General features: G+C 44.2%; 1 protein-coding gene across 1 annotated transcript in view; it reads right to left on the bottom strand.

Annotated features, from left to right (window-relative positions):
* The window catches only part of tyr (tyrosinase), an 82,887-nt gene extending 58,342 nt beyond the window's left edge, over nucleotides 1-24,545 (bottom strand). The window contains exons 1-3 of the mRNA XM_068034422.1: nucleotides 24,441-24,545; nucleotides 22,888-22,937; nucleotides 21,143-21,929 (exon numbers count right to left, since the gene is read on the bottom strand). Coding sequence (XP_067890523.1) covers nucleotides 21,143-21,929; nucleotides 22,888-22,937; nucleotides 24,441-24,545 — 942 coding nt within the window. The remainder of the gene's footprint in view (nucleotides 1-21,142; nucleotides 21,930-22,887; nucleotides 22,938-24,440) is intronic.
* Between the last annotated feature and the right edge of the window lie 2,083 nt (nucleotides 24,546-26,628).

Genomic DNA, 26,628 nt, shown 5'->3' with positions numbered 1-26,628 from the left:
TTCTTGCACATCTCTGTGATTTCCCTGCAGATTTGCTCCTCACTCTCTCTCACTATTTGGAGGCTTGTAGAATACCCCTAATAATGTGATCATATCCTTTTTGCTCCTCAACCAAATGGATTCTGTCCTTGCCCCTTCAAGGACATCCTCCCTTTCCAGCACTGCAATGTCTTTCCTAATCAGGACTGCCATCCCACCTCCCTTTTTTCCTTCTCTATCTTTTCTGAACTATTTATATCCTTGTGTACTAAGCGCCCAGTCCTCACCTTTTTAAGCCATGTTTCCATTATTGCCACTATATCATATTCCAATACTGCTATTTTTGCTATTTTGGTAGCTCACCAACCTTATTCAGCATACTTTGTGTGTGTACATATATACATTGTAATCCCATCTTTGCATTCCTCAAAGTCCTTCTTAGTCCACTCCCATCTAATATGGAACTACTCCCTTCTCTAGTACTGTCTAACACGCTCACTCTGATCCCACCTAATACTAGGCTATTTCCTACTCTAGTGCTAGCTGTCTCTTCCAATTCTCTGTGCACCTTAGTGGACCTCTCTTGTATTATCTCCTGGTTCCCATACCCTGCCAAATTAGTTTAAACCCTCCCCAATAGCACTAGCAAATCGCCCCACAAGGAAATTTGTCCCAAAGCATCTGACCTGTGCAGGTACTACCTTCTCCAGAAATGATCCCACTGGCCCAGGAATCTAAAGCCCTCCCTCCTGCACCATGTTTCCAGCCACGCATTCATCTGCACTATCCTTCTATTTCTATCCTCACTTGCGCGTGGCACTTGGAGTAATCCAGAGATTATTACTTTGGAGGCCCTACTTGCTAATTTCTTATCTGGCTCAGTAAACTCTTTCTGCAGGACCACATCTCTCTTCCTACCTATGCAGTTGGTACTGATCTGGACCATGACTGCTGGCTGTTCACCCTCCCCCGTCAGAGTGCTCTGCTGCAGTTCAGTGACATCCTTGACCATCGCACCAGGGAGGGTGGATTCACGCCTGTTCCCCTGACTATCAAATCTCCTATCAGTATCGCTCTTCCAGTCTTCCTTGTATACTCCTGTACAGCTAAACCACCCGTGGTGCCATGTCCTGGACTCTGGCTGCACTCCCCAGATGAACCCCAGAACTGAATACTGGTTGGAGAGTGAGATGCACTCAGGGGTCTCCTGCACTACCTGCCTGCTTCTTCTTGTCTGTCAGGTGGTCACCCATTCACTTTCTGCCTGCATAATCTTAAGCTGCGGGGTACCCACATCTATAAATATGCTGTTCGCGAAACTCTCAACCTCACGGATGCACCGCAGTGACGCCAGCTGCTGGTCAAGCTCCAAAACCTGGAGCTCAATCTGCTGCAATGGGGGGGGGGGGGGGGGCACTTCCAATCGGTCCGCCGCAGCAAGAAAGCAGGGCTACAAAATATAAAAGGGAAATCCAAAGAAAATAAAATGTTAACAAAGTCCAGGATGCACAATGTGTTGAATTACTGTTTCTAGGAGAAATCCAGGGAGCAAGTGAAGATTCCTGGATGGCAGAGATTCTTTTAGGAGGCTATCAGAGAAGATCCAGACTGGACACCAGAGCAGCAGTTTCAGTACTGGAAGACACTTAACTGTGGCTGAAGAAGATAATCCTTAAACCTACAAGGAAAAAACTGTATTGGGCTGGAGGTGTCGAGTTGCAGGTAATAGGAGAAGGTAATAGTTGAAAACAATTCTGAGTTACCTGGGAAAAGAAATTCTTGAGATTTTTTAATATCATCAAGAATCAGAGTTGTTCACTCCTAAGCGGAAAGATCGACAGTTAATTTGTAGAGTTGAAGAGCTTAAAGGTACAGAGGAACAGCCAAGGAATTTTAGGATTGAATTCCCAAAATTATTCAAAGGATTGGGAAGACATGCAGAAAGACCTAGACAAGATCCAGACTTGGGCTGATAAGTGGCAAGTAACATTCACGCCACACAAGTGCCAGGCAATGACTATCTCAAACAAGAGAGAAACTAACCCTTGACATTCAATGGCATTACAATCGCTGAATCCCCCACTATCAACATCCTGGGGGTTACCATTTACCAGAAACAGAACTGGAGTAACCATATAAAAACCCGTGGCTACAAGAGCAGATCAGAGGCTAGGAATCCTGCGGTGAGTAACTCACCTGCTGACTCCCCAAAGCTTGTCCACCATCTACAAGGCACAAGTCAGGAGTGTGATCGAATACTCTCCACTTGCCTGGATGGGTGCAACTCCAACAACACTCAAGAAGTTCGACAACATCCAGGACAAAGCAGCCCGCTTGATCGGCACCCCATCCTCAAACATTCACTCCCTCCACCAGCGACGCATAGTGGCAGCAGTGTGTACCACCTCCAAGATGCACTGCAGCAACGCACCATGGCTCCTTAAACAGCACCTTCCAAACCTACGACCTCTACCAACTAGAAGGACAAGGGCAGCAGTTGCATGGGAACACCACCACCTGCAAGTTCCCCTCAAAGTCACACACCATCCTGACTTGGAACTATATCGTTGTTCCTTCACTGCCACTGGGTCAAAATCCTGGAACTCCCTTCCTAACAGCACTGTGGGTGTACCTACCCTACATGGATTGCAGCGGTTCAAGAAGGTGGCTCACCACTACCTTCTCAAGGGCAATTAGGGATGGGCAATAAATGCAGGCATAGCCAGCGATGCCCACATCCCATGAATGATTAAAAAAAGCTAAAAACAGTATACCGCATCACTTTAAGGAAGAATGCAGAACCACTGTGTTTACATACACTGAGAAAAGTTCCACACCCGCTTCTCAAGAAAGAAAAGAAAGAAATCAAGTTACTGAGCAAACAGGGGCTCATTTCACCTATTACAAAATCTACAGGATGGTGCTCAGGTATGGTTCCAGCAAAGAAACCAAATTGGGTCCATTTGAATTTGTGTAGACCTTACTCAACTGAATAAGGCAGTGGAAAGGGAAATACATCTTGGAAATACAGCTTGGCAAAGCTACTAGGGAAAAGCACAATTTTCACTAAATTAGATACTAACAGCAGATTTGGAAAATTTTTTGGATGAAGAATCTACTCTTATAACACCATTTGGAAGATTCTGATTTAACAGTTTACCATTTGGAATTAAGTCAGCGCCATAGATTTTCCAAAGAATCCTGGAAGGATTAGATGGGACCAACTGCCACATGGACATGTTGATCCACAGTGCCAGTCAGTAGGAACACAATACGAGAGTGAAAACTATGTTAGAAACATAGAAAATAGGAGCAGGAGTAGGCCATTTGGCCCTTTGAGCCTGCTCCGCCATTCATTATGATCATGGCTGATCATCCAACTCAGTAGCCTGTTCCGGCTTTTGCCCCATACCCTTTGATCCCTTTAGACTCAAGAGCTATATTTTTGAAAACATACAATGTTTTGACCTCAACAGCTTTCTGTGGTAGCAAATTCCACAGGCTCACCACTCTCTGGGTGAAGAAATTTCTCCTCATCTCAGTCCTGAAAGGTTTACCCCGTATCCTTAAGACTATGACTCTGGTTCTGGACTCCCCCACCATTGGGAACATCCTTCCTGCATCTACCCTGTCAAGTCCTGTTAGAATTGTATAGGTTTCTATGAGATCCCCCCTCACTCTTCTGAACTCCAGTGAATATAATCCTAACCGACTCAATCTCTCCTCATACGTCAGTCCCGCCATCCCAGGAATCAGTCTGGTAAACCTTCACTGCACTCCCTCTATAGCAAGAACATCCTTCCTCAGATAAGGAGACCAAAACTGCACACAATATTCCAGGTGTGGCCTCACCAAGGCCCTGTATAATTGCAGCAAGACATCCCTGCTCCTGTACTCGAATTCTCTCGCTATGAAGGCCAACATGCCATTTGCCATTTTTACCGCCTGTTGCACCTGCATGCTTACCTTCAGCGACTGGTGTACGAGAACACCCAGGTCTCGTTGCATATTCCCCTCTCTCAGTTGATAGCCGTTCAGATAATAATCTGCCTTCTTGTTTTTGCTACCAGAGTGGATAACCTCACATTTATCCACATTATACTGCATCTGCCATGCATTAGCCCACTCACTCAACTTGTTCAAATCACCCTGAAGCCTTTCTGCATCCTCCTCATAACTCACCCTCCCACCCAGTTTTGTGTCATCTGCAAATTTGGAGATATTACATTTAGTTCCCTCATCTAAATCATTAATGTATATTGTGAATAGCTGGGGTCCTAGCACCGATCCCTGCGGTACCCCACTAGTCACTGCCTGCCATTCAGAAAAAGACCCATTTATCCCTACTCATTGTTTCCTGTCCGCAAACCAATTTTCTATCCATCGCAATACACTACCCCCAATCCCATGCACTTTAATCTATTGTGTGGGACTTTGTCGAAAGCCTTCTGAAAGTCCAAATAAAACATATCCACTGGCTCCCCCTCATCAACTCTGCTAGTTACATCCTCGAAGAATTCTAGTAGAATTGTCAAGTATGATTTCCCTTTCCTAAATCCATGCTGACTCTGTCCGATTCTACCACTGTTCTCCAAGTGCTCTTTTATAAAATCTTTGATAATGGATTCTAGAATTTTCCCCACTCCCAACGTCAGGCTGACTGGTCTATAATTCCCTGCTTTCTCTCTACCTCCCTTTTTAAATAGTGGGGTTACATTAGCTACCCTCCAATCTGTAGGAACTGTTCCAGAGTCTATAGAATCTTGGAAGATGACCACCTTTGCATCCACTATTTCTAGGGTCACTTCCTTAAGTACTCTGGGATGCTTACCATCAGGCCCTGGGGATTTATAAGCCTTCAATCCCATCAATTTCCCCAACACCATTTCTCTACTAATGCTGATTTCTGTCAGTTCCTCTCTCTCACTAGGCCCTGTGTTCCCCAACATTTCTGGTATGATATTTGTGTCTTCCTTTGTGGAGACAGAACCAAAGTATGCATTTAGTTGGTCAGCCATTTCTTTGTTCCCCATCATAAATTCCCCTGTTTCTGACTGTAAGGGACCTACATATGTCTTCGCCAATCTTTTTCTCTTCACATACCTATAGAAACTTCTACAGTCAGTTTTTATGTTCCCGCAAGCTTGCTCTCGTACTCTATTTTCTCCTTCTTAATCAATCTCTTGGTCCTCCTTTGCTGAATTCTATACTGCTCCCAATCCTCAGGTCAGTTGTTTTTCCTGGCAAATTTATATGCCTGTTCCTTGGATCTAATGCTATCTCTAATTTCCCTTGTAAGCCATGGTTTGGCTACCTCTCCCGTTTTACTTTTGCAGAGATTGGAGGAAGCAGGCCTCACATTGCATGAGAAATGTATCTTTTCACAACAAATGGTGAGATTTCTAGGTCATATCATTGATGCATCAGGCATCATAGAAGAGTCTCAAAAGACAAAAGTCTTAAAAGACTTTCCTGAGCCTAAAAATATCACAGAGTTGCAAAGGTTTATGGGCATGGTCAATCACGTTGGGGAGTTTCTACCGAAACTAGCCATGCATCCAGTTCTGGGTGCCGCTCTTTAGGAAAGACGTGAGGGCATTGGAGAAAGTACAGAAAAAATTCATGAGAATGGTTCCAGGGATGAGGAATTTCATTATGAAGATAGATTGGAGAAGTTAGGATTGTTTTCTTTGGAGAAGAGAAGACTGAGAGGTGATTTGATAGAGGTATTCAAAATCATGAGGGGTCTGGACAGAATAGATAGAGCGAAACTGTTCCCATTCGTGAAAGGATCGAGAACCAGAGGGCACAGATTTAAAGTATTTGGTAAGAGAAGCAAAGGTGACATGAGGAAAAACTTTTTCTCGCAGCAAGTGGTTAAGATCTGGAATGCGCTACCTGAGAATGTGGTGGAGGCAGGTTCAATTGAAGCATTCAAAAGGGAATTAGACAGTTACATGAAAAGGAAGAATGTGCAGGGTTATGGGGAGAAGGCAGCGGAATGGAACTGAGGGAGTTGCTCTTTCAGAGAGCCAGTGCAGACACGATAGGCCAAATGGCCTCCTTCTGCACTGTAATGATTCTCTGATTCTGTGATATGATAATGGGTCATTACGACAGTGGTTAAAGAATGACAAGGTCTGATGTTGGAGCAAGGTCTAACAAGAATCTTTTGAAAAAATATCAAGAAGATGTTAGTTTCTTCAGAAGTATTAACACATTATGACCCAAATTAACCAACCACCATCACAGCGGCTGCATCAGCAACAGGGCTAGGTGCAGTCTTGTTTCAAGTGTAAAGAGATGGGAGATGCAGACCTGTATATTTTGCATCTTGTTCATTAACAGAAACAGAGCAAAGCTGCACAATCATAGAAAAGGAAGCATTGGCAGCAACTTGTACATGCGAGAAACTTCCTGACTCTCTGTTAGCTCTTCAATTTAAGATTGAAACAGATCACAAACTATTAGTTACTCTACTAAGTACAAAAGAACTAGCAAAGTTACCTCCAAGAGTACAGAAGTTTCATTTAAGCTTGATGAGATTCGCTGCTAAAACCGAATATGTTCCTGGGAAACAGCAAATCACAGCGGATGCTTTATCACGTATTTCGTCAGCAGGACCTGAAGAAGGTGACATTTTATTTCTTAATTAAGTAGAATTGTTTGCTCTGACAACAACAGTGAAATTACCTGTCACAGCTCAGAAATTGAGTGAAATCAGGAATGCTCAAAAACAAGAAGTATGTGCAGCAAATAGCGAATATTATTTGCATGGATGCCACATAACCCAGTGTTAAGGCAATATTATGAGCAAAAGGGTCATCTGAGCATTGTCGATGACTTGTTATTTGATGAGAGATAGTTATCCCTAGGAGAGTAAGATTAGAGATCTTGGAAAGATTACACCAAGGGACATTTAGGAATAACAAGGTGGAGAACCAGGGTGAGATATTCAGTATGGTGGTCTGGTATATGGAAAGAAATTGAAGAGATGATATCGAAATGCATCATGTGAGCTATCAACTTCATGAGATGAAGGAACCACTTATGTCATCATCTTTTCCGTCAAGGCCACGGGAGCATCTAGGTATGGATCTTTTCGAGCATAAGAATAAGATATTCTTAATTGTTGTTGATTACTATTTGAGGTGGATTGAAGTGAAGCAACTACAAGGTCAGAGTTCAGAAGCCGTAATCACATCCTTGAGAGAAATATTTGCTATGCATGCAATCCCAGATATTGTGATATCTGACAATGGGCCACAATTTGCGAATGAATACTTCCAAGAGTTCAAAAAAGCATATGGCTTTACTCACATCACTAGTTCGTCCAGGTATCCTCAGGCTAATGGCAAAGTGGAAAGAGACGTAAGGACTGTGAAAGCATTATCAAAAAAGAATGAAGATCTTCAATTAGCACTTCTGAGTTATTGAGTGACACCACTTCAGAAAGGTTTAGCCCCATACGCATTGTTGATAGGAAGAAGGTTGAAGACCCAGTTCCTATACTTCTAAGAACACTCAAACTACAAGTGAGTGCAGAAGACTTGGAAAAAGTGAGGGAGAGAGAGGTAAGAGAAAGATCTAATCAATCAGAGAATTATGACAGACATCACAGAACCAAATACTTGACAGATATACAACATGGAGAATCAATCTAGATACAGATCAGAGAAGTGATAGAGCAATAACCATATTCACTATCATACATTGTCCAAACTGATCAAGAGATGATAAGAAGAAACAGAAGGTCATTGGTGGTGATACCAAAGATGCAGCAAATACAAGAGGAACAACCATCTCAAGAAGTTGATGAACCAACAATGCTGCAATCAGCCATCAGCCAGAGGACAACCAGAGTGAGGAACTTGAGTCATCAAACAGTTCTAATCAAGTACAGAAGAATGAGAAAGAAGAACTAGATGATTCAAAACCCTAAACACCTTCAAAAGAAAGAAGACTGTGTTATGGCAGACTTGTACAAATGCCACAGCGGTTAACAATCAAAGAGAAGTCAGAGACTTGTGGGGAGATGTAGTATAATGTAATATAGGGTTGTCACTGGGCAGAATATGTAAATAGCGGGCTGAATTTTATAAGCCCGCCGCCAAAGTTGGCAGCGAGTGGGAATAATGGAGGGCAGCACGTCACAGAGCCGCTGTGATGCTAAACACGGCAGCTCATTTAAATAGCCAGGGCGAGTGCCCCCTGATCACATGGAGGGTGTGGCCTGTCCATCCCTGGCAATGGCGTCAGCTGCCTGTGCGCAGACGCTGACGCCATTTTTAAAGGGCTTTGAGCCCTACCGTTAAATTTAAATATTTAAAGTGCAAGTAAGTAAAAATAAAAAAAGACATTTCTTCTGCCCCTCTCCCACCCACCAATAACAATTAACTTGCACTCTCCCCCCACAACACTTACCTTGTCCACCTGACCTCCCCCCCACCAACTGCATAAACTTTAATCTCAAACACTTCCCACCATTCCCTACACCAATGATGTTATTTTGATCCATCCCCCCCCTCCCGCACTGAGAAACCTACCTCCTCCCCCCTCCCCACAAGTTTTCTGCCTCATTTCCCCAGATGAGATCCGAAGGCGCGTGAGTGCCGTCCACTGGGCCGAAGATCGGAGCGGGAACTCAGGCGGGGATGTACGTATAATTAATGCAATCATTTAAATATATTTAAATATGCAAATGGGGGACCTGTCACCAAGCAACAGGGGTGCCACCACGAGGCCTCGCCGCTGCCGGCCGCTGCCGGCCGCTGCCGGCAATATCGGGCTGGGCTCTCCTGGCGTCAGGGTGAGTGGTGGCCGTCTCCCAGCCGCACCCCACACCCCCCATCCCTGCTACGAACCCTGTCGTCGGGGAGGGGGGGGGGGTCTGTAAAATCCAGCCTAGTATGTGAGTGTCATCACAGGAAGTGATGTAACAGAACTTGTACAGAACCTCATGTAGAGTTTAAGTGGAAGCCATAAATGTAAATAAACTCCTGTTCCTGTAACCGTCGATCTCTTAGATATTCTGCTCTAAACCTTAGTGGTATCAGAGTATTACAAAAAATTACCACTAATGTCAGCAAAACCACAGATGATATGTTGCTATTTAATAAAAGGATGTTTCCTCATATGATATTTCATTTCACAGTTGACCACTTTCCTTAATTCATAACTTGATGTCACCCCCACCCTCTCCTTACCCACTATGAAGAGATCCAAGGATTTAGAGATATAATTTGGATCAAACATTCCTCCATTTAGTTCCAGAAGAATTATGACTTTTAGATACTGTTGCTGCTAAATTTGATTTTTTAAAATAACATTAGCACATTTATAATGCTCAATCGAGAGGTTTTGCCAGTTTCTTGTGTTGGAAACTGGAAAAGAAAAGACTGGCAAAACGATGTCTTATATTTAGGTTTAGTACTGTTGCATGCATCTAGTCCCAGATAATGCATCTTTTTGTTTTCATTCTCGGGATGTGGGCATAATTGGAAAAACTGACATTTATTAGCCATCCCTCGTTGGTCTGAACTGAGTGGTTTGCTAGGCCACTTCAGTGGCATTTAATAGTAAACCATATTGGTGTGGGATATGAGTCACTGCTAGGCTAGACTGGTTAAGAACAGCAGGTCACTAAAGGGCATTTGTGAATTAGTTGGCTTTTTACAACAATCTGAAAGTTTCATGAACATTTTTACTGGTATTAGTTTTTTATTTCCAGATTTTTAAATTCATTTAAAATTTTCAAACTGCCATGGTAGGATTGGAACTCATATTGTCTAGATAATTAGTCCAAACTTCAGGATTACTAGTCTGCTAATATAACACTACCATATTCATATCTAGTGTCAGCTTTCTTGACCCCAAGCAGTTTCACACTTTCTGGAACTCGATGTTTGGGTGGAATATAAGAGTTGAAATCGTCCAAAATACTCATCTCCTGTGGTCACTTTTTAAGATTCTATAAAAATTGTCAGAATGTCTTTGTGGTTTCTCTATCCACTCGTTTGCAAATCTTTCATGTAATTTCCAATTCCACTTTTCAAAATGTCACATCTGAAAATTACAATTTCTCTTTTCAAACAGTTACCATGGAGAATCCTGCTTCAATGTCACAATTCCTCATAGGTATAGGATAACAATAGCTTTCATTGACATTTTTATGAATGAAAGTCAAGGCCAATGGAAGGAAAACTGAATAAACCTTGAAATGCTGTCACTTCTCATTACAGCACTGATCAATACAAGCAGGACAGCTGCATTATTTCATATTTAAATGTATAGTTTTTTTAAATTGTGAGCTCAGCTAGTCTCATTAACTTATTAGACCAGTAAAAATCAAATGATGCATCAGAGTTTGGCAGAAATTGAAAGTGATTTGAATTGAAACTTTACCCAGTATAAAAAGGCCAATACAGACCGCTTCAGCATGGTAACTTCATGCTAACTAATCAGGTGAGCACACATTTAACCTGTTCAATTGCATAGTAATGATGCACAGGGTCATTTGAAAGCCCGTTAAAATCAAAATTGTTCAAAGATCCAAATAAAGATTGCAAAAAGAGAAATTAAAAACAACACTAGACATGATGAAACCCATTTCAGAGAAATGCAGGTTGACACTTTGACTCTGAATTTTCTCAGGTCTGGGGTGAAGTCCCAGCCCAAATGTTAGAAAAATGGACAGATGGGAGAAAATCTGTCAGGATCTGGAAAAACCAGGGCCACAAAATTCAGCTCCGTAGTACCCACTGGTGTTGGTGCAATGGAAGCCTGGAGAGTCGAAAATGACGGTGAGCCTGCTGTTATGAATGGGGGCTATAGTTGCAGTCCCTCTTAGGCTGCAGCACAGCAGGGAATGGATCACAGGCAGCAGAGAGGGGAATCAGTGCGCAGAAGGAGGAGGAGGGCCCGCAACAGAAAGCCTTGGACACCTAGGATATGCAGGGAGCACTTCTCCTACCTCTACCTCAGCCAGAAGCAGCGTTTGAAGGGGCTAAGATTCACCAAGGAGGTTGTCTCTAGACTGTGCCAACTCCTCTCCCAGGACCTTATTGAAACATATAAGATCCTGAGAGGACTTAACAGGGTAGATGCTGAAATGATGTTTCCCACTGTGGGAGAGACTAGAACTATGGGACACAGTTTAAAAATACGGGGTTGCCCATTTAAGATGGAGATGAGGAGAAATTTTTTCTCGCAGAGGTTTGTGAGTCTTTGGAACTCTCTTCCCCAGAGAGCGATGGAGGCAGGATCATTGAATATTTTTAAGGCCGAGGTAGATAAATTCTTGACGATTAAGCGAGTCAAAGGGTATCTGGGGCAGACAGGAAAGTAGATTTGAGGCCACAGTCAGATCAGCCATGATCTTATCAAATGGCAGAGCAGGCTCAAGGGGCCAAATGGCCTACTCCTGCTCTTAATTCGTATGTTTGTATGTTTGTATGACCTACAGCCACACAGCAGAGCAAAGATGGTGCTGCCTCCGGTGCCTGGACCACTTGGCAGGGGTGTCCTCCAGTACACATGGGAATGTGTCTCCAAATTTATGGTGATCTGCTGCATTCTCCACAACCCAGCTCTCATGATGGCACAGTCCTTGTCGCCCTGCCTTTGATGTGAACCTCAGGAAGAGGAACAGGAGAAGGAGGAGGAAGTGGGAGACATCCAGGACCTCTGCACTCCAGACAGGCTGTCCATGAGTGGTTAATCAGACTCCGGTTCTGCTAAAATCTCATCGCCACATCACCCCTGCTCCACAATTCTCACCTTTTCACTCTTTTTCTCAGGACCATCACAGTATCCTTGTCGAAAAAATCCTGAAATAAAAGACAGCGGAAAGAAATCTTTCCATAATAACTTTATCCAACAACACTTCCAATAATTCAACAAAATTGAACTATTCACTTTTGTGCATTCCCTTAGTAGCTGTCTGGTGGGTGCCTTTTCCTGTCCTATTGCTCCTATGCAGTGCTAACCAAATGACTGCAGCATGGCTGATGGAAGGCTGCCGACTTTCAGTGGACGAAACTACAGATAGATTTGCAGGATGACCTCAAGCAGCTCTGGGCTTTGACGATCCAGCTTTGGACTACGCCACCTCAGTGTGAGCAGGAGCAGTCTGAGCAGGCTGGCTGACATGCAAGAGCAAGGCCACCAGCAGTGAGGCAATGGGGCGAACACGAATGCTGCCACCCAGAAAGAGGATGCCATTTCCATGGGGTAATGCCTCAGCAATCCTGGTAATCCGCTAGAGCACAGATTGCTGGACTGCTGTGAGAGCCTGCATGTCCCTTTGAGCACTGGTATCTGCAACCATGATGGCAGCAGACTGAGACTGCATGACACCAAACTGAGCTTTTTAAAAATTCATCCATGGGATGTGGGCGTCGCTGGCTAGGCCAGCATTTAATGCCCACCCCGAATTGCCCTTGAGAAACTGAGTGGCTTGCTGGGCCATTTCAGAGGGCATTTAAGAGTCAACCACATTGCTGTGGATCTGGAGTCACATGTAGGCCAGACCAGGTAAGGACAGCAGATTTCCTTCCCTAAAGGACATTGGTGAACTAGATGTGTTTTTACAACAATTGACAATGGTTTTATGGTCACCATTAGATTAGCTTTTTAATTCCAGATTTATTAATTGAATTCAAATTTCACCATCAGCTGTGGTGGGATTCGAAACCACGTCCCCAGAGTAATAGTCTGGGCCTCTGGATTACTAGTCCAGTGACATTACCAGTACACCACGTCTCCCCTGTGTGGCAACAAAGATGGATCTCATGATCTCAGTCTGAGTTTCCACTGCAGCACAGATATGTTGGGTGACTTCTGCCTGTGCTACAATTGAAGCTGAGACACCCACTATCAGCCGCAGCATCATGGTGGGTCCACAAGTGCTTTCATGCACACACGCTATCCTTTCCCCCTGGTCTGGTTGAAACCCACTTGTGCCCAGTGACTCACTACATCCAGATCCCGCCTCTATATTAATCCTAACGTTCATGTAGCGCCAGTATCTGAGCTTGTGGCTGCATGTGTCAGACCAAGTGACACAGCTTCTTCTTCAGATGTCTGCTGTTGCTCGTGTTCATGGTGAAGCTGCACTGGCTGGCCAGGCGGCAGGTCTTGGGTATCTGAAAGCAGAAATGCTTTCATTTGGGGTGAGGGAAGTGGGTGGGATGGAAAGCAAGCAGTCCATGGTCACACCATCTGTAGCTTACACTTCATGCCAGATAGCAGGATGAGGGTGAAATGGGATTTGAGAAGATGCAAAAAGCAAAACATACCATCATCCTTAATGTTCTCGGTGGCATCGGATGCAATGGCCTCTGTCATGGCTGGCCCTATAATGTGGAACACCATCTCCTCCAAAAGGCTCAGGAGATGCAGATGTGTCTGCCCCTCCACCAGTTCTCTGCTACTCCCTCCTGTTATGGGCGACCTTGTCCTGAAAGAGAGAGGGAACAGTGTAGTGGGTGTGGTGCAATATGTTTGGATGATGCTCTTGTCATAGCTGGAAGTATGTGAAAACTGCAAGATGCGGGTATGAGGTTTGCAGTGTTGGTAAGTGTGTGAGAGTGAGGAAGAGATCCGAATGTTAGACAGGAGTACTGATTGTTAGAGATTGCTGATGAGTGAGTGATGGGGTGTGGTGCATTGAGCAGTATGTGAGGCTGTTGGTGTGGTGGGTAGAAGATGTCATTTGAAGTTGCATTCACTGACCTTGACCACATGTGTAAAGTTATTGAACCTTTTGCCGCACTCTAGCCAGATCTTCGGGGCCAGGCTCCTGAAATTCACCTTTGTGGCCATTTGCTGCCATTCACTTTGCGGGGTGTGCCTTAAGGGCCTCCTGGCTCCTTTTGACCTCCTGGACTAAAGCCTCCAGCATGGCATTGGAGAACCTAGGAGGCCTCTTTCTGTACTGTTGTTCCAATGGCAGTGTTAGTACTTCCTTCAAAGGCTTACACTAACTGTTCCACCAGATGCTGCAGTCTGAATGTAGGCTACCTGTGGGCAGGCTACGTTTGAGTAGTGCTGGCTAGCTGTAAGTCCTGCGAGCTACACATGCGCCTGGGCCCTCTGTGGAGTGGCAGTCAGACAGCAGCACATCATATGTTGGCGAAGTGCCATAATCATTGAGATGAGCAAACAGCACAAAATTTAGGTGCTACCTGCATCACCTCGACTGTGCACTGAGTAACTGCAACTGCAGATCGCAATCACTGTGCCCACTAACGAGCCTAATCAAACTCTTAGCCCCTGGTCTCTGCCTGACAAAGCCAGATCAAATTTCTTGTGGAGGGCAGTGACAGAAAATAGTTCCATCTGCCTATAATTGGTTGGTTGGCATCCTTCCAGCTATGAAAAATGATGGAAACGCAGCAAACAATCCATTTAGGTGGGGTGTCTTTGCTGATGGCTGTGAAGGCCAATTCTTGAGAGGCAGGTTCTGCCACAAGTGCCACACGTGAAGCTGCCAAGTGATGCTTTGAGCTGTTGTTTTTGGCATTGCCAAGCTGCTGCAGCTACTGGTCGTCTTGGTAGTGCATGCCAGTCCACAGGATGTGTCGCCATTTCCCTCTTTTACCAGCTAGTGACTCCTAAGTGCAATAGTCGATATTTAGGGCCTTCATGTCACACTTGCAAGCATCCTAGAAGTGGAGCTTTGAGGGCCCCACTGGTCATCTCGCCCTGACTCCCTCACCATATGGAAGGTCCTTGGGTATGCGACTGTCTTCCATCCTGCAGATGTCTCCAATCCACCGAAGCCACATCTGTTAGTTTAGTGCCAAAACACTTGGGGACTCTACTTTTGAGAGGACTTTCACATTTGTGATTTTGTCCTGCCAGGATATACCCAAAATTCATATAATCTGCCTATAAATGACCTGACATTCAAAATAAGGTGGGGCCAACAGGATGGCATTAGCAACCTCCTAGGCATCTAGCAACTTGACTGTCAGAAGGATCTTGGGATAAAATTTGGTATGCATTGTGCCTATATTTTGGGTGTAGAATGGATGCAACAATGACAAATTTAGTAACTATGGCAAATCTTTGTACTTGTTTGGCACATTGTGAAACTTGTCGGGCTAATTTTTTTTAAAAGTGTCCCATGGGGTCATCTAAAGTGGGTGTTTGGCCCTTTGTGCATATTAATGAGGACCCTAACACATGTTTATGGATCCCTCATGGATTTGGTTTCTGACAAGCAGAGCAGCAGCCAAGTCTGCTCTGCTTAATGTTCTTCAGTGGCCACTGTAGCTTCAGTGACAGCCACCACCAACAGGTAGGTTTTAAAAAAATAGCAGCAGTGTTCCCATTGATCCCACAATATCCTGATCATCCTCCTTGTTGTTACTTGCTGCTCTACACACCCTCAACCCAGCATGGGTCTACCTTTGAGCTGCTGCTGGCAAGGCAGATGGTACAAAATTAATTTTGTTCAAATGGGCCAGCTGCCTGTGGAGGCACAACAAGTGCCAGCTGGACACCTAACTAATATTATTGAGGCCTAGATCCCAGTTTCAGACTGGGTTCAGGCATGGATTGCAGCTGAAACCAAAACTGGGTGCTGAATCCATTGACTTCCAGGTCAATTCCAGAATGTCCAGGCTTAGGCCTAGAAGACCATCAAATACTGGAAGCAACATCAAGCAAATTGACCCCCTTCTAAAGGGGGACAATTAAAATATTTTCACAAATTTTCAGCAAATTGCGCCAGTTTAGAATCATAGGCCAAGATTTTACAAAGCTCCCGACATCGGGCTCCATGGTGGGTGGGGGTGGGGTGCATGAAGCTTGTTCCGGCAGTGGCCGCCACGGAGCCCGACGCTAGGAGGGCTGGGCCCGATCTTCCTGGCGGCGGCGAGGCTCCGTGGCGACCCCTCTGCCGATGGGCGACGGGACCCGGATTAAAATATTCAAATTAGCAGAGTGCATATATTTAAATAAAATTGACTCCAATGTTACTGTCGGGCCGCGATCTTCTGAGCAGCGGCCAGTGCTCACGCACCTTCACTTTCCCGTCTGGGGAAAGTAGGCGCCGCAGTGGTGGGGACAGGGGAGTGGGTACTTAAGATTTTTAGTGTGGGGGGGGGGCAGTGGGGGGTCGAGGTCAAATTTACATCATTAGTGTAGAACATGGTAGGAAGGGGTGACCTGTTCAGTTGTTCAATTTGGCGGGGGAAGGTCAAGTGTGGAAGGTAAGTGCTTTGGTGGGGGCGGTGGTGGTCAAATAATGAATGTTATTGTTATTGGTGGGTGGGAAAGGGGCAGCAGATTTTTGATCAATATACTGTGGGGGTGGGGTATAACCTGCCCCCTCCACGTGATTGGGGGGCGCAGCCTGACCGGCATATTGTTGTGGACTACCGCGAGAAAGATGGTTACAGCACAGGAGGAGGGTATTCGGCCCGTCGTGTCCGTGCCAGCTCTTACTAAGAGCCAATCAGCTAGTCCCACTACTCTGCCTTTTCCCCTCCTCCCTACAAATGTTTTCTCTTCAGGCACTTATCCAATTCCCTTTTGAAAGAAACAATCACATCTGCGTCCAGCACACACTCAGGCAGTGCATTCCAGATCTTAACCACTCACTGCATAAAAAGGTATTTCCTCTTGTCGCCATTGCCTCTTTTGCCTATCATCTTAAATCGATCTCCTCTGGTTCTTGTCCTTTCTGCCAATGGGAATGGTTTCCCCATATCTACACTGTCCAGGCCCCTGATGATTTTGAACACCTCTGTCAAATTTCCTTTCAACCTTCTCTTCCTTAAGGAGAACAGCCCCAGCTTCGCCAATCTCATATCTAAAGTCCCTCATCCCCAGAACCATTCTCATAAATCTTTTCTGCACCTTCTCCAATGTTGTCACATCCTTCCAAACGTGTGGTGCCTAGAATTTGACACGATTGAGGCCGAACTAGTGTTTTATGAAGATTTATCATGACTTCCTCACTTTTGCAATCTATGCCTCGATTTCCAAAGCCCAGGATCCCATATGCCTTATTAACTGCTTTCTCAACCTGTCCTGCCACACTGTAACTATCAGGTGAGGAGGGGTCAAAAGCACCTTCTTTTTCCTCTCCTTGTTTGACCACAACAACTGAGCATTCATAGGTGAACAGACTAAAACAATCAAACACAAATCAATTAAACCCATTGAACACTACAGTTTGCAGCAGGGAACATGTCTCGATGTTCACGGTCAGCAGACAGAGTTCAAAGCTTTCAAGGTTTGAGTGGTTTGTCTTCATCAGATTAGTATTCAGGTTTTCAGCCAGTGGATTAAAAAATCATCATTCAACCTAGCACATTTCTGTGACAACATATACCCCAGGTCCCTCTGCTCCTGCACCCCCTTTAGAATTGTATCCTTTACTTTGCCTCTCCTTGTTCTTCCTATCAAAATGTATCACTTCACACTTGTCTGCATGAAATTTCATCTGCCACATGTCTGCCCACACACGCCAGCCTGTCTATGTCCTCTCGAAGTCTATAACTATCCTCCTCACAGTTCCAAGTTTTGTGTCATCTGCAAATTTTGAAATTGTGCCCTGCACACTGAAGTCTAGGTCATTAATGTAGATCAAGAAAAGCAGCGGTCCTAGTACCGATTCCTGGGGAATCACACAATATACCTATCTCCAGTCCGAAAACAACTGTTCGCTACCACTCTTTGTTCCTGTCAATCAGCTAACTTCATATGCATGCTGCCACTCTTCCTTTTATTCCAGAGGCTTCAACTTTGCTGACAAGCCTTTTATGTGGCATTTTATTAAACACCTTTTGGAAGTCCATGCACACCACATAAACTGCATTACCCTCATCAACCCTCTCTGTTACTTCATCGAAAAACTCAATCGAATTAGTTAAACATGATTTGCTCTTAACAAATCCATGCTGGCTTTCCTTAATTAATCCACAATTGTCCAAGTGGCTTATCATTTCTAAAAGCTTTCCCACCGCTGAGGTTAAACTGACTGGCCTGTAGTTGCAGGGTTTATGCTTACACCCTTTTTTGAACAAGGGTGTACCATTTACAATTCTCCAGTTCTCTGGCACTACCCTGTATCTAAGGAAGAATGGAAGATTATGGTCAGTGCCTCTGCAATTTCTACTCCTGCTTCCCCCAGTATCCTGGAATGCATCTCATCTGGTCCTGGTAACTTGTCAACTTGAAGTACAGCCAGCCTTTCTAATACCTCCTCTTTATCAATTTTTAGCTGATCCAGTATCTCAACTATCTCCTCTTTCACTGTGACTTTGGCAGAATCTTCTTCCTTGGTAAAGACAGGTGCAAAGTACGCATTTAGTCCCTCAGCCATGCCCTCAACCTCCCTGAGTAAATCCCTTTTTTAGTCCCTAATCAGCCCTACTACTCCTTTTACCACCCTTTTACTATTCATATGCCTTTGGAAGACTTTTGGATTCCCTTTTATGTTGGCTACCAGTGTCTTCTCATACTCTCCATTTGCTTCTCATTTCTTTTTTCTCCACTATTACTATCCCAGTTTATATTAGAATGATTAAATCCCCCTATTATAACTACTCTAAAGTTTTTGCACTTCCTTGCAAATTTGTTCCTCTATAACTTTCCCACTAGTTGTGGCCTATAGAATATATCCAGTAATGAAATGGTACCTCTATTGTTTATTTATTTTATTTATACAGCACTGAAACAGGCCCTTCGGCCCACCAAGTCTGTGCCGAACATCAACCACCCATTTATACTAATCCTAAATTAATCCCATATTCCTACCATATCCCCACCTTCCCTCAATTCCCCTACCACCTACCTATACTAGGGGCAATTTATAATGGCCAATTTACCTATCAACCTGCAAGTCTTTGGCTGTGGGAGGAAACCGGAGCACCCGGCGAAAACCCACATGGTCACAGGGAGAACTTGCAAACTCCACACAGGCAATACCCAGAATTGAACCCGGGTCACTGGAGCTGTGAGGCTGCAGTGCCACTTAGACTTAGATCTAACCACATAGATTCTGTCCTTGACCCCCTCTAGGACATCCTCTCTCTCCAGCACTGTAATATTATCCTTAACCAATACTGCCAACCCTCCTCCTTTCTTTCCTTCCCCGTCTTTCCTGAACACCTTGTATCCAGGAATATTTATTACCCAGTCCTGCCCTTTTTTGAGCCAGATCTCCATTATTGCAACAGCATCATACAGTAGCCTGCAGTCATCAACCTTATTTACCACACTCCATTCGTTCACATACATGTACTGAAAATGTACCTTAGACCTTATTGCTTTCCCTCTTATTCTGACCCCACCTAATACCTGACTATTTCTTACTCTACTGCTATATGTCTCTCTCAATTGTTTTTTCCTCTCTAATGTCATCTCCTGGTTTCCACTGCCCTGCCAAATTAGTTTAAACCCTCCCCAATTGCACTAGGGCCTGACTGGCCCTTGCAAGCCCCCTCTCACAACTTCTCTCCCAGGCTCCAGCTCTGCTCCTGGTCCTGGATCTCCTCCAGTACCAGCAGTGGCCACTGCTCCCTGTGGCGCTGCTGGGACGGCTGAGCTGCCGGCCACCTGATTGGCCAGTAGCTCTTGGGATGGGGACCCCAGCACCTGGCTTCTAACAGCCTGAGCACTGTTAAATGCAGCCAGGGGTCCCCAAAATGGTCAAGGCGGGGTTCCCCTTGCTTTTCTGGCCTGGCTTCAGGACCCCTCACTGGCTGCATAAAATTCATCCCATAATGTCATCAATAATGAGCTAAAGCCCCCAGATACAGATAGTGTTGAAACTCTTAAAAATCATCATACACAAGTTTTGAACACACCTGTAGCAGGCATAAAAAGGCCTACAAGCACATTAGCAACCTAGAAAGAATAACCTATAAAGAATGCAGCTCAGGAACCCTTTAAATAACACAGCTACAGTCCCCTTCTCAATTTTTGGTGCCCAGAATTATTGGGTGGACTTAAAAATGAATAAATTCAGCATTCTCGGAGTTCAATTTGGAAAAAGAGTCCTTCAACAGGCAAAGAACACTTATTTTAATATTTTACTGAGGGCACTGCTGCATTTTGGTAGCTGCCTGGGACAACAACAACAAGAACAACAACCTGCATTTCTATGGTAACACATCCCAAGGCATTTCAGAAGAGCATTATCAAACAAAATTTGACACCAAGCCACACATGGAGATATTAGGGCAGATGGTTAAAGAGGTAAGTTTTAAGGAGAGTCACAATCCCATGTCTGATTTTAGTGATACTTCATAAAAAAAAACACTTGCATTTATATCATGCCTTTCACAGTCTCAGGGCATCCCAAAGCACTTTACAGCCAATTAAGTACTTTTGAAGTATAGTCACTGTTGTAATGTAGGAAACATTTACTACCATGTCCATATTCAATATTTTATCAAAATTGGAATATTAAGATGAAGGTTCAAAAGCAGATGGCTAATAGGGAAAACAAGGTAAATCAGGAAGCATTGATTAGATGATGCTAATTTTTAAAAGCCTACAAGGTGTGGCAGGAAGAAAAGATTGAGGTTAGGAGTTCCACATTTTTGAGGTCCTGTGAAAGAATGAGCTAAAGTAATCAGCTTGCTTTCAGCAATAATATATCTGATAACATTCCAATTTACTATATATAATATGCATTACAACTTTAAGAAACTAGCACCACACTCCCAGAAAAAGTCAGATATTCAAGAGTCTTCAATATACTCTTAAGAGAGAGGGAGCTTTGGCTCAGTGTAGCATTCCTGCCTCTGAGTCTGAAAATTGTGGCTTTGAGTCCCACTCCAGACAGTGCTTGCGACAGGAGACCAGAGTTCCAGTCCCTGAACATTGAGTTGACATCAGCAGGATACTTATGTCCATTGGGAGTGGAGTGACTTCCCCCACCCCACCCCATTACATTTCTCTGGTAGGGAGTTGAGAGTCAGGTTAATGATGTGTCCACATAAAAAAGCATCTGCTAGATATAAAAAGCAGTGGAAAAAATGAGTTGCCACATGTAACATTAGGCATGAAAGAGAAAGAAGAATATACTCTTCAATATAGTAACAATATTTCACCAATATGACTGTATAGAATAATTTTCAAAGAACTTGCCCTACATTGGAGAAGTGTGCATATAAAAAATTGAGATCTTGTACAGTACCTGCCATGCAGATAAGAAGGATGCAGGGCTGAGAATGTTAGGTTTGGTGGAATGGCGGCCCCCCATATACTCATCGGTGCAAACATCACAGCTTTCTGAATCTCTCCAGTCCCAATATGGGATGGTAAAGTTGTCATTTTGTGCCATCTTCCTGAGCTCATTTTCCCACAACAGCATAAAAGCTCTATGCCAGGTCAGGAAACCTGGACCCTCATGGGCAAAGTCAATATCCTTCCAAACATTGGAGTTACCCAGCAAAGAATCTCTAGATGTATAGTAGTGCATCCAAACAAACAGATCATAGATGCTTATGTCTCTAAACATAGGATTTGAACCATTGTTCATCTGGGCATATGTTCCTGTTGCGATCTGATAGTCCTGACTGATGGTGTATTTAGCTAGATTGAGATAGGCAAGAAACTGGTTCTTCTCTGTTGTTGTGAGGTCAAATATATTCTTCCTGATGGACATTCGTTGTTCTGTGCAATTAACACCGAAAAAGCCAAACCTGCAGTCTCCACAGTTGAAACCCATGAAGTTTTTGTTGCACTGACAAGTTCTGTTGTAAAAGACAGAAGGCCAGTTTTCACGATCATCCACCCCCGAGAATGGGAACTGAGGCCCATGTGGAACATCAGTTATTAAAACATCTTGACATGATCCTCTTCCAGAGAGCTCTCCACAGGGAGACCCATCTCCATTCCAAACTGGACAACATTCCTTCCTGTTAAGTGTGTCTGCAGAAGTACATACTCGGGGAAACTGTTGAAAGGAGAGTTTGCAAAAACTCAGAAGGCAAAGAAACAAAAGAGGCATATTTCTGGGTGAGCTCCTCTTACCTTCGATCACTGCAGAGTCAGGAGCCAAATACTACACTTCGACTTTCCCCTCAAACTCCTACATCACATGCTTTGGATTAATGAAAAGAGCTTTTCATTCCTGACTGGCGCAAATCATTATGAAACCACAAGCTTTCATCAGCTGAGTTTTTTAAAATGCATTTTAGTTTTTCCTTCCTGCTAAAATTCTACTGCACTCTCTTGTGACCATTAACCTGTTACAGCAGATTAGTTCAATCACTTTCTCTAAGATGATAATTAAATGATTCTCGTTTCAATACCAACTACTAAAATTTATTTACATTCTCCATTAAAAAAGGGAAAGAAATCAATTCGATTAACAAAACTGAGTGTGTCTAATGGGTAAAGTTTACTTACTGAAATTAGAGAATAGGGGAGCATATGTCCTGATGGAACTGATGATTATTAAATAATAAAATTCAATATCTACTCAAAATGTTAATTTGGAGAGATTAACTGTTCTTGGTACAGATTTTACAGATGATAAGATTAGGCATGTGCGAAGCTGATCCACTTACACCATTTGCTACAATATAGGTACGTACTTACCTTTTCAGTTACTAATCATTTTATTGGTTATTTGCAGAATAAACATATATAAAGATCAGAAAGTTCAATCACTGTATATGATGGCGAATATCTCGTGATCAATTGAAAGGATTTTTAAAAAAATGATGGTTTTAGTAAGTCAGGAGACTGACCTAGATGGTTGAAGGAGGGAAGCTGACATTCATGGGACCTTGAGGCACAAAGTGAGTTGTGGATCATAAGCCCATTGCATGATCGCACAGAAAGCACGAGTTTCTTTCATGTTCAGGCTCTCAACCGCAATAGATATTTGACGTTTATCGATGAGTCACACAATAAAATCCGCTAACATCTTACCGTAGCATATCTTTGTCGAACTTAAATAAGAGTTTACAAGTTTGCTTCGACTAACAATGGCACAAAACTCGGTTAGGTCATCAGTACAGTTTATACACGACAAACGACCGCTATTCACAAAAGATGAACGAGACATAGCAGGATTTTCAAATGTATACGTTGAATTCACGCTAAAAGTAGGCATCAAACCAGCTACGGGGAGGTTTAAAGGGAGATCGTGCAACCAAAGGGGATACAGTCACCCGATCTCTCAAGACAAAAGACCAAAATCAACTCGGCTTTTGACTGCACACACTTTTCCAAATCTCTGATCAAACGAATGAAAGGGCATTGGTGCGTTTGGGTCGGAATCTGACGATTGGTGGGTACTATAGGATTCAAGGAGAGATTATAACCTGGGCATAGACAATGAAAAGATTTGTAAACAAAGACCAAGGCGTTAAATTTAATATGTTGGGAGCCAGTTTAGGTCAGTAAAGGTCGGGGTGATGAACAATTGGGACTCAGTGTGGCACAAGATTTGGTTGGCTGAGTTTTGAGCAAGTTGGAGTTAATGGACATTGGAGGATGAGAGGTCAGCAAGGAGAATATTGGAGTAATCAGGCTAAATCTTGCGGCTAGGCCAAAGGTCCCACTGCTAGGACCCGAAGTGGGAGCCGCTTCCGCTTAGGAGGGGATCGTCTGGCTGCACACAATTATCCAGTGGCCATAGAACCATAGAAAAAATACAGCACAGAAAGAGGCTATTTAGCCCATCGTGTCTGCACCAGCTGAAAAAACTAGCCACCCTCCAGCACCTGGTCAGTAGCCTTGCTGCTTACAGCTTCAGGTGCAAGTCCAGGTACCTTTTAAATGTGTTGAGGGTTTCTGCCTCCACCACTGATCCAGGCAGTGAATTCCTAAGTGAATTCCAGACACCCACCACCCTTTGGGTGAAAATGTTTTTCCTCATGTCCCCTCTAATCCTCTACCAATCACCTTAAGCCTGTGCCCCCTAGTAATTGACCGCTTCGCTAGGGGAAACAAGTCCTTCCTGTCTACTTATCTAGGGTTGGGTGCAGCACCAAAAACACTCAAGAAGCTCGACACCATCCAGGACAAAGAAGCCTACTTGATTGGCACCGCATCCACAAACATTAACTCTGTCCACCACCGACGCACAGTGGCAGCAGTGTGTACCATCTACAAGATGCACTGCAGTAACGCACCAAGGCTCCTCAGACAGCACCTTCCAAACCCGAGACTTCTACCAGCTAGAAGGACAAGGGCAGCAGATGCATGAGAACATCACCACCTGCAAGTTCCCCTCCAAGTCACACACCATCCTGACTTGGAACTATATCACCGTTCCTTCACTGCTTCTGGGTCAAAATCCTGGAACTCCCTTCCTAACAGCACTGTGGGTGTACCTTCCCCACATGGACTGCAGCGGTTCAAGAAGGCAGCTCACCACCACCTTCTCAAGGGCAATTAGGGATGGGCAATAAATGCTGTCCTAGCCAAAGGCGCCCACAACCATGAACGAATAAAAAAAAATTAATTGCCTTAATTACCTTCCTGCCACGTTCATGTGCAATGGCCTCCTGGCCTGTCAGCTGCTGTCGAGAATATCCTGCAGCGACCTGAAGACGTTGAGCTTCCGTTCCGACGTCTTCCATCCTGATATTCCACCACCATGCCCACCCCACCCAACCTTCGGGCCAGTCCCCAAATGACCTGGAAAATTCAGCCCATCAAGCCTGGAGGTGACAAAAACATGGAGAAAATTTGAACTGTGGTAGACTTTGGTAAGGGCAGAAGTAAGCAATATCATGGAGGAGCAAATAAGCAGCTTTGCAGGTGGAACGATTGTGAGCTTTGAAGTCAACACAGGACTGAACAGAATGCTAAGAATTTGCAGCCTGATTGAGTGGCAAGGGAGCGGAAGTGGCAAGACCAGGAATTTATTGCAGGGGCTGAAAACAATGACCTCAGCATTCCTAATGTTCAATTGGGAGAAAGTATGACTCATCGAAGGCTTGTTCAGGCAGACAATCTGAAAATTTGCAGGTTTTTTTTGTTAGGAGGTCAAGAGATTTTGTACAGAGTTAGAGCTGGTCGTCAAGAGTGTATGTACAGGAGTTGACCCTGTGCCAACAGATAGTGTTAGCAAAGGGAAGCCCTCATATTCTGATATTTTTCAATGTCTTCTGTGTATTTCAACAGCCCATTGACTTGATTACAATGGCAGCGCAAAATTTTCTGGAATTAACTATACCAAACATGAACGACAGCTCTTAATATATATATTAATTCCTTAGAGGCACTAAAAATAAAATCCTTTTTAATAAGATAAACTTACATTAACAATCCTAGCACTGACAGATGTTTAGAAGTCTTAGATACAAATAAACATGTAAAAACATAATGGCCTTGGTTTCAACCACACCTACCGCTTTTCCCCAAATGGGCAGGAGAGGATGGTTGGATGGGTAAGTGGTGGTGTTCATATATCGGTATCGAGCAATTCAACCCTTTTCTGACCTCATTCTCTCCCTTTTAAATTTTGACAAACAAAGTCAGCCCTTTACAGGCAGGCAGAGGCCTAAATAACTTTCAGAAGTGCAACCCAATGATATTATTGGCGCCATGATTTCTACTTAAATGAATGTCAGGCGATACCACCCTGCTGGAAGCCCAGCAGCAGATCCAAGGCAGCAGGAGCCAACTGCCTAAGGTATATGCTAAATATATGCTCCATATTAGCATTCCTTGTGAGCTCGGAGGAGCAAGAGTGTTCATCCCAGGTCTTTCCCAGCCTGTAACTCATGGTCCCGATCTTGCAGCCCCCCCACTCCCTCAATATCACAGCCCAATCACTCAGCCTCCCCTGCACTCCAGGCCCTAGACTCTATCACAGCCTGGAACTCCTGTTTCCCTACTGACTGCTGGAATTGTTCCCACGAATCTCAGACTGTGGCCTCCTGCTCAACTTACCCCTCCCCCACTCCAACACCCACCCTCACTCTTGCCCAGGCTGTTGGGTGGTAGTCAATTCAAAATCAAAGTCAAACGATCTGTTAAGTTCAGCAGGGCCTCCATGCTCCTAGCCTTGCTGGGTTCTTTGCTCACTCCTGGGCTCCCTCTCACCCACCCCACCTCCCGGTTAATATCATGGCCAATGCTTCCACAAATCACCCTGCCAACCCAAACTGTCTCCAATTTGTTACCTCCTGCCCACCAGCCTGAGAAGCTCTCTTGCATTTTTAACACGTTCCCATAAAATATCGCTCTTGCTCCTTGCATTTTCACAGTGAGAGGTTCAAGTAATGCTATTGAGTGGCCGGGTATTCCAGCCTCCTCCACACTCTGAAACTTCTCATTGTTGGAAATAGACCTGACGCAGAGAGGATGGATATATCCTGACCTTCCAATAGAATCTCTCTCACTGTGACACTAAGACCAGAAGGCAATCATAATATTTTACCTATGGACATTAGAAAATGAAATTTAAAAAATGGAAAGACTTCGAAACATCCCGATGGTGGGGGAGTACAGAACCAGAGGTCATAGTCTAAGGATACGGGGTAAACCATTCAGGACTGAAATGAGGAGCAATTTCTTCACCCAGAGAGTGGTGAACCTGTGGAATTCACTACCACAGAAACCAGTTGAGGCCAAGGCATTTTTAAATGGATCAAAGGATATGGGGCGAAAGTGAGAACAGGTTACTGAGTTGGATGATCAGCCATGATCATAATG

The sequence above is a fragment of the Heterodontus francisci genome, chromosome 6 (genome assembly GCF_036365525.1).
Source record: "Heterodontus francisci isolate sHetFra1 chromosome 6, sHetFra1.hap1, whole genome shotgun sequence".
In the NCBI taxonomy this organism is placed as follows: Eukaryota; Metazoa; Chordata; class Chondrichthyes; order Heterodontiformes; family Heterodontidae; genus Heterodontus; species Heterodontus francisci.
The sequence above is the reverse complement of the archived record's forward strand: the minus strand, read 5'-3'. Positions and strand labels throughout refer to the sequence as shown.